General features: G+C 61.9%; 1 protein-coding gene across 1 annotated transcript; it reads right to left on the bottom strand.

Moving 5' to 3' along the window:
• Positions 1-6842: 6842 nt before the first annotated feature.
• MYL7 (myosin light chain 7) lies at positions 6843-8683 on the bottom strand. Its single transcript, XM_070059878.1, has 7 exons — positions 8664-8683; positions 8405-8518; positions 8127-8202; positions 7889-7993; positions 7490-7568; positions 7318-7366; positions 6843-6992 (listed from the first exon to the last, which is right to left on the bottom strand). The coding sequence occupies exons 1-7, from the start codon at positions 8664-8666 to the stop codon at positions 6891-6893; spliced, it is 528 nt and encodes a 175-aa protein (XP_069915979.1). The 5' UTR covers positions 8667-8683; the 3' UTR covers positions 6843-6890.
• Positions 8684-9030: the final 347 nt, after the last annotated feature.

Genomic DNA, 9030 nt, shown 5'->3' on the forward strand with positions numbered 1-9030 from the left:
AGCAGAGGTTGGACCACCCCCCACCCCCACACCGCGAGAACCCCGATCGGACGCGGTGTTTGCCGAGGGCCAGTGAGTAGGACGAGGTATTCTTGTACAGTTGCGTGGCCAGCCACAGAGGAGGACTGGCAGTCATCGTGTGTATCTGTTCCACCTTGCGAAGGACACCTCTCTCTGTATATTAAGTCATACCCTTGTTTTCGCTCTTAATCTTGTAAAATAAAATTGCGGACTACATATTGCCATTTGCAACGGTGCTGTCAGTTTTACGTCAGGACCTGAGTCACGGGACGTCAGGAGTCAGCGTTGCCTCACTGGTGCCCCGAGCCCAGGTCCAACTCCAGCCCCATCCGCTTTGTCGCTGATCCGTCTGTTTCTCCCTTTCTTTGTCAGTTTTTGCTTCGTGTGTCTTAGTGTTCTGCTGCTAAGTACACACATGTCTACGTTTGTTAGATCTTCCTGGTGAAATGGTCTTTTACAGTAATGTTCTTCCCATAAGATCTGTCTCGTCTGGTATCAGCTCAGCTACTCCAGCTTTCCTGTGCTTGCTGTTTTTACATCTTTATTCCATCCTTTTACTTTTTTTTTTTTTTTTTTTTTTTTTGACAGGCAGAGTTAGACAGTAGAAAGAGAGAGACAGAGCGAAAGGTCTTCCTTCCATTGGTTCACTCCCCAAATGGCCACTATGGCCAGCGCGCTGCGCTGATCCGAAGCCAGGAGCCAAGTGCTTATCCTGGTCTCCCATGGGGTGCAGGGCCCAAGCACTTGGGCCATCCTCCACTGCACTCCCTGGCCACAGCAGAGAGCTGGCCTGGAAGAGGGGCAACCGGGACAGAATCTGGCGCCTTGACTGGAACTAGAACCCGGTGTGCCAGCGCCGCAGGCGGAGGATTAGCCTAGTGAGCCACGGCGCTGGTGATCCTTTTGCTTTCAATCTATCTGTGTCCGAATCTGGATGTCTCCTGTACAGAATATACTAAAAGAGATAGATCCTTTTTTAAAATAAAAGAACGAGAGAGAGAGCGAGGGAGAGAGAGATCTTCCATCTGCCGGTTCATTCTCCAAATGCCTGCAGCAGCCAGAGCTGGGCCAAGTCAAAGCCAGGAGCCAGGCCTCCATCTGGCCTCCCACAGGGGTGGCAGGGACTCTAGGCCCTGAGCCGTCACTGCGGCCTCCTACTGTGGGTATCAGCAGGAAGCCGGGCACTCTGAGGCCCAGGCGGTGGCCTAGCCCATGGAGCCATGCTGGGCCCCCCTTGATCTTTTTTTTTTTTTTTTTTTTTTTTTTTTTTTTTTTTTACAGACAGAGTGGACAGTGAGAGACACAGAGAGAAAGGTCTTCCTTTGCCGTTGGTTCACCCTTCAATGGCCGCTGCGGCCGGCGCACCACACTGATCCGATGGCAGGAGCCAGGTGCTTCTCCTGGTCTCCCATGGAGTGCAGGGCCCAAGCACTTGGGCCATTCTCCACTGCACTCCCGGGCCACAGAAGAGAGCTGACCTGGAAGAGGGGCAACCAGGACAGAATCCGGCGCCCTGACCGGGACTAGAACCCGGTGTGCTGGCGCCGCAAGGCGGAGGATTAGCCTAGTGAGCCGCGGCACCGGGCCCCCCTGCTCTTAAAAGTGCCCCTCAGTGTCACCATCCTCCAGGCGCTGTTGCAGAGGGTGGGCGGGGAGGGAAGATGAGCCTGGCACAGGCACGCAGGGTCTGTCTCCTCCTGGGGCAGCTGGGACGGAGCCCTGACGTCATGAGCGTGGGAGGGCCACGGGCCGTGGCGTGGGTGGTTTGGGTCCCAGTCCACAGGTGTCTCCTGGCTGCACTATCCATGGCTGCATGGAAGCCAACCTCTTCTCTGGAATCCTGGAGACTTTGAGAGTTCCCTGCTGTCCCCTAGTCAGCCTCTTTGGCCTTCTAAGCCTTCGTGAGCCGCCCTGTGTCCTGTTTTCCCTAAATAAGGCTGTGGTCGCTCTTCTGACCTCGCTGCCTCACGAGCCCAGCCTCACAGGCCGACCCTGCAGCGCCCAGACAAGCTGCACGGACAAGGGTCTGGACACCGGGAAGGCCCACGAGCTCCTGCCGGGTGCAGGGAGAGACTGAGTTCCGGAGCGTGATGTCGGAGCTCTGAGAGGCCCCGGGAGGCATCTCCGAGTGGGTGTGAGGTGGTGGAAAGCCGTCGCCACCCCTCGACAGTACCGCCCACTTGCGGTGTGAGGCCGGAGCAGACGAAACACTCCAAGGCGGACTGGGTGCCCTTGACCTCCCTGGGCTGGGGCCGCTGCCGTGCGAGGCAAGCTCGTTCAGACCGCCCGAGCCTAGGGAAGGGTTTGGGCTTGGGGAAGCTCATCACGGTGCAGGGCAGGGAGGGCAGCCCAGGAAGCCACCCGGAGAGCAGAGGTAGGACGGCAGAAAGACCTGGGGTCTGCTGGGGTCTGTGTTCCTACGCCAAGCCCACCCTCATCCCACGGACATCAGCATTGTCGGGAAGGGAACTGATCAGTGACCCCTGTCCATTCTGGGCACCGTGCACGTGGGCTGGGGGCCAGAAGCTGCGTGTCTCAGCCCGAGCTGGCACAGAGGGGCAGGGGCCGTGGCTGACAGGGAGACTGAGGCACCAGGCAGGTGGCGGGCAGGCCCAGCCGGGCAGCAGGGAAGGCAGGGGTTCTGGATCGCAAGTCTCGGAAACCAACTGGATGCAACTCGAGCGAAATACAGGCTTCTTTGTCAGGCCCCGGTCCTGCTCTCCCGCGCCTCTGTGCCTCAGCCCCGGCCCCCACTCCCGGCGGCTGCCTCCATTCTGTGGCCTCCTGGGAGTGTCGGCCACCCCTGTGTGTGGTGCAGGCTGGGCTCTCCTCTGCCCACGACCCAACGCATGGAACCCGGGTGGCTCAGACCAGGCCGCCCTGGAGCAAGGGGCGCCAGACCGTGTTGGCCCGGTCGTGGGAGTCGCACAGGGCGGCCAGGAGACTGGGCAGTGCTGGGAGGGGCGGAGATGCAGCGCAAGCCGAGGGGTCAGGGGGTCCTGGCGGAAGGGGAGCGGAGGTGCTGCTGACGGCAAAGGGACAGGAGGGGAGATAAGGGTCTATTTTGGAGCGGGGTGGCCCTGCATGTCAGCAGCACATCCCCGGGGACGATCCGCAGACTGGAGAGGCTGCTCCCGACGCTTGTCCGACTGCACTGAACTCCCACAGACAGGTCCTGGGGCCAGATGGGCTCGGCTGCCTCCCGGCTGTGTGTGACCTTGGGCAGACTGCTAATCCAGGGCTGCCTCGGCTCCGGGTCTGGAAGTGCGGTGGCAGCCACGACAGTTAGGACCGCATCCGGCGGTGGGAATGAAAGGCTCAACCAACAGTGGCTTCCACAGGTGGAATTCGAGAGGACGGAGGAGGAGGTGGCGCGTGATGGCCACGTGCCCTGTGCTGTCCGGCCCCCCACCCAGACCCAGCGGGACATGTGCCAGGCAGCAGGGCAGACGGCAGGGTCACATCTGTCTCTTAAGAGGAAACCACACCACACCTGGGCTGCACCTGCTGGTGAGGGTGGCCGAAGGCTGAGTCTGTACCCCTGGCCAGGGCGCAATCTCAAACTCAGCTACCCGGAGTGCAAGGGCAGACCACCAGGGGCGCGAGAGCACTGGGTACCCTGGCGGGGGGGGCTGAAGATTGCTGGGGGCTGCCAATACCTTCCTCCTCGTCCCAGCTCCTCGCGGCCCCCAGCAGGACTGGGCCCCCTGCGCTCCTACACACTCCTCGCGCCAGGCAGGGCGCCTGTCTGTCCCCTTATCAGTGGTGTCAGCTCTGGTCAGGAGAGAATGCAGGAGTGGGGGTGGGGTGGGGCAGGACTGCTGCTGGGCAGGGGGCTAAAGGGGTCACAGGGTAAGGTCAGAAAATGCAGTGGGCCCCGCTCCACGGCCTGAGCCCGCGGGAGCCCTGCTGTGCTCCTGGCCACAGGCCACCAGTGTCCTAGGAGGGGACCGTGGGCCCAGGGCCGGGGTTCTCAAGGGCTGGATCAGGCGCCGTGGGGCGGACAAGTGAAAACAAGCTGCTGCCGGCCCAGACAGCCTTCCCATAAAAGCAGCAGGGCAGGAGAACGGGTCACCGAGGAATCAGCGCCCGAGGGGTCACGGAGGCACAGGCGCGCCCTGGCTGTAGCCGGAGCGCCCAGGCATCACGGTCCCCGGCGAAGGGCCGGGCGACATCACGCACCCTGAGCCCCTGCCCCTGGGCTGGCTGCCTGCTTCATCCAAAGGGAGACGGGAGACGGGCACTGGCGCATTTCTGTCTCTTTCTGGCAAGTCACGCGGGACTCCCAGCAGGGACCCGTGGGCCTGGCCAGCGCCAGCGTGGAGGGAGCCACGACCCCTCCCAGGCTCTCCCAGCCTCGCCCCCAGCACCGTGGGCTCCCCCCAGGAACACATTGGCCTCCACAGGTGATTGGGAGGGGTCTCTGCTCTCCCCTTCTGCCGGTGCTGCCAGACAGGCGACCCTGCGACATGAGGCTCTCCCTGGGGCCGTCTTTGGGGCCGAGACCCCATCACCACCACGTCCAAGCCTCCAGAAACCGCAGGCCTTGACAGGTACCTGGGCAGGCTGACTCGGTGCACCCCACAGAGGTGCCAGACACAGGCAATTCAAAACTCTCCGATCGCCACATTAAAAAGGCAAAAAAAAAAAAAGGTGAAATTAATTTTAGCAGTACTTCTACCCACTATATCCAAAACGTCATCATTTCAGCGTGCAATCAATACTAATGTTATTAAGGAGGCATTTGGCATTCTCCTTTGTACTCAGTCCTCAACATCGGATGTGTGTGTTGCAACCCACGCCACATGGCTGTGAGCAAGTGTTCCCGGGCCACTGGAGCAGGTGGCTGCCACGAGGGGAGGACTCATGGCCTCAGAAGGCCCCCACCTCCGTCTTTCTGTCATAGACACACACACACCACACTACCACATATACCACGCGCAACATGCTCCACACATACGTACCACATGCTCCACACATACGTACCACATGCTCCACACATAGGAGCACCACACACACCACATACTCCACACATACCATATACCACACATGCCACATGCTCCACACATACCACAGATACCACACATGCCACATATACCATGTGCAACATGCTCCACACATACGTACCACATACTCCCCACATAGGAGCACCACACACACCACATACTCCACACATACTAGATACCATGCATACCACACACCACAGGCTCCACACATACCACAGACACCACACATGCCACATATACCATGTACAACATGCTCCACACATACATACCACATACTCCCCACATAGGAGCACCACACACACCACATACTCCACACATACTAGATACCATGCATACCACACACCACAGGCTCCACACATACCACATGCACCACACGTACCGCATATACCACGCGCAACATGCTCCACATACCACACACACCACATACTCCACAGACACCACACATACCACATATGCCACACACGACATGATCCACACACACCTCATTTCACACACATGGTCCTTAGTTGACGCCAAGCCAACACTAACACAGGCAATTTGGGTGCAGGACAACCACACTGGACATGTGAAAGGGTAATTCTTTTCAAAAGAAAAATCATGACTCTCATACCAAATGAATGAACACCCGCCAAAGGTTTTATTGGTTTGTGAACTGCTGCGGGAACCAGTAGGATGTCGTGCTTGGTCAGAGACAAAGTCACCGAGCAGCCGCAGGTGCAGACAGTGAGGAGAGGTGTAGACGGTCAGGACTGGAGAGGCGACTGTTTAATGGCTGCACAGTGGGTGTGGCCCCAGCAGCAGAGGGACAGCCAGCGTGCCTGTGCTGGGCGGCGTTCACGTGCCCATGTGCTGATGAGCCCACTGCTTCTCTTGGTCGTCTGCACCTTGGAGTGAAGGCACAGGGAGCCCAGCACCCCCACCCTCACGCCTGTGGTCACTTCCGTCCACATCGAGTCTTTGACGATAAGCTGTCCCTTCCCTCGCACAGTCTGCCAAGCCAGCAGACGAATGACAGAACCGCAGCCGCCGCTGCATCCCGACCTGGCCCTCAGCACGCTCAGAGGGGCAGCCAGGGGCCGCTCTCTGGACGGAAAACCAGACACATTCCTGGCTTCTGTGGTCACTGATAATAAGACTTTAAACCTAGAGTCTCAATGTAGGAATTGGATTGCAAACACCCAAGCTGCAGCAAGGGAATGGGGCAGCCCCTCCGGCCCTGCGCACTCCCGCCTCCCACTCCCCAGCTGCCGCATTGCAGCAGGCTTTGGAGGGAGGACAGGACACTCCTTGCTGGAGGACTGTGCCCTGGGTCTGCCCCCCGCACCCCATTCAGCTGCCCCTTGGTTCCAATGATGGGGCCCCTCCTCTCCAGCCCCTGGTTTCGGCAGATGGGACAGGGACAGTCCCCCCTCAACCTGTCTGACCCTGAACCCCACCACCCACGAGGCTGGAAATGTGCACCTGCTCTGGCCCCGCTCGGGTCCCTGCCTGTTTTGCAGTGAGCAGTCTGGGTGTCAAATGGGGTCCTCAGTGCCCTATACACGGAGCCCAGAAAACGGTCCCTCAGAGTGCAGGGGTCATGAGGAAAGTGGGGGGCTGTGCAGGTGGGGATCCCGGGGCCACCAGCCAGGCAGTTGGGCTGCCAGCTCAGCACCCACAGCCCATCTTCCCAGCACGGCCTCTGGGAGCTGGCAGTGCCCACCTTGTGTGCCTCCCTGGGCCTGGGGGGGCACGTTCCTCTTCTTTAAGGGGTCAGCCTGGGGAAGGGGCCCGCCCTCCCTGGGCCCTGTGAGTCCCCCAGGAGCCACACGCAGGTCTGATTCGGTAGCAGTTTATTGAGCCGAGCCCCGCGGGACGCCCGCCCTACTCCTCCTTCTCGTCCCCGTGGGTAATGATGTAGCACAGGGACTTGTAGTCGATGTTGCCGGCCAGGTCCATGGGCGTCAGGGCGAACATCTGCTCCACCTGTGGGCGGCGCCCGGCTGAGACTCGGCCCGGGGGCCACCCGCTCCGGCCCTCCGCCTTTTCAGCCCCAAGCCCCAAACCCGAGGCTGACGTTGTTCTGATGGCCGCATTGGACAGACTGGGGACGGACGGGTCTGAATGGGGGCCGGGGGTCAAGGGCCCGCCCTGGCCACATGGGTGCCCGCACCCCCGGGCACCAGCACAGAGCCTCTGGCATCTGCGCACAGCCCTGCCCAGCGCCCTCCCTCTCAGCACCGCCTGGGGCTGAGGTTAGGACAGGTCCAGGAGAAGACGCCAGGACGCGCTGAGAGCCGGGAAGCCTCACCTCGGCTGGAGAGAACTTGTCTGCCTGTGTCAGGAGAAGCTGCTTGAACCTGGGGGTGGGGGTGGGGGGTGAGCAGGGGAGGGGGGCTCCAGCAGCCCAGGGAAGCCCTCCCCCCGCAGCCACATCACCTCCCCCCCCCCAGGCTGCCCAGGGCGGGGCTCCTCACACTCACTCGTCTTTGTTCACCACCCCTTGGCCGCTGGGGTCAAACATGCGGAAGGCGCTCAGGATGGCTTCCTCGGGGTCCGTCCCTGGGGGCCGAGGCCGCCAGGTGAGCACCTCCTGGGCCTGCCCAGAACTCACCCAGGCACACGGGGAACCCTCCCTGTCCCAGGGAGGTGGCGCCCCCTCCGCGTCCTCCCGAGGACTGTGGGCCAGGCCCAGGGGACTCGGGAGGGGACATTGCCGGACCCTGCATCAGCAGCAGGTGACAGTGCCCTTGGGTGCTGGGACAGAGGGTGTGCAGGGGTGGGCCCCAGATGCTCTGGGTGGGTTCCTGCGGGGTGCAGGGGTCCCTGCGGGGTGCAGGCTCGCCGTCTGGCCGAGGGAGCCCAATCTGGCCCGGGCTCACCGTTGAGCTTCTCCCCGAAGAGCGAGAGGAAGACGGTGAAGTTGATGGGGCCCTTGCCCTCCTGCAGCATGGCGTCCAGCTCCTCATCCGGGACCTTCACCTTCCCTGGGCGGGGGGTGGGGGGGGTTGAGCATGAGCACAGGGACCCCGGGACCCCGGGGAAGGGCCAGGCTGCCGCTCCTACCCAGGCACGGCTGGCGGGCCAAGAGGATGGGGGGCACTGGGAGGGGGCGCGCACCGAGCTGGGAGTAGGTCTCCCTCAGGTCCGCCTTGCAGATGATGCCGTCACGGTTCTGGTCGATGCAGCTGAAGGCCTGTGAGGAAGGGGCCTTCAGCGGGGGCAGCCAGCCCAGGGGAGGGGGAGGGGGAGAGGCTGAGGGGGCAGCCAGCCCAGGGGAGGGGGAAGGGGAGAGGCTGGGGGGCCACAGAGCAGGGGGCATGTACGGCAGAGGTAAGGGCGCCCAGTCGGGGCTGAGGATGCTGGCGGTGTTGCCACCGGGAGGGGCGGACACTCACTTCCTTGAACTCCTGGATCTGAGCTTGCTCAAACATGGAGAAGACATTGGAGGAGCCGCGATGGGCCTGCTTGGTGGCTGCGGCCTTGCCCCGGGTCCCTGCCTTCCTGCTGGCCTGCAACACCGTGGGTGGGGAGGGGTCCCCTCCCCAGCTCTGCAAAGTCCCCCCTTGCCCCGCACACACTCCCAGGAGAACCCCACCACCACCACACACACCCCTGGGCCCAACACAGGGCTCCCTGGCTCTACCCTGGACTCACCATCCTGACGCACAGCCTGGCTGCTTCCTGCCACAGGGCCCAGCCCCCTTTATGTCTCAGCCTTATCACCTGGAGCTCCAAAAAAGGCAAGGACGGGAGACAGGCCCAAACTTGGCAGCTGGGGCTGGGTGAGGACGAGGGGCCGGCATGCAGATTCCAGCCACATTCCTGGAGCCCTTCACCTCCGTCCACCCCGCAGGGCCAGGCCCCATGGCCCTGAGCAGAGTGGCTCCTGGCTCTCACCACTCCAGCTGGTGAAGGAGGGGCCCCGTCACCCAACCTGGCCACCCCTCGGGCAGGTGCAGCGCAGCCCCTGGCCAGCCAGATAGGACAGCTGGGCGATGGCCAGTCACAGGCCCTCTGAGAG

Source organism: Oryctolagus cuniculus, chromosome 16 (assembly GCF_964237555.1).
Source record: "Oryctolagus cuniculus chromosome 16, mOryCun1.1, whole genome shotgun sequence".
Taxonomy (NCBI): domain Eukaryota; kingdom Metazoa; phylum Chordata; class Mammalia; order Lagomorpha; family Leporidae; genus Oryctolagus; species Oryctolagus cuniculus.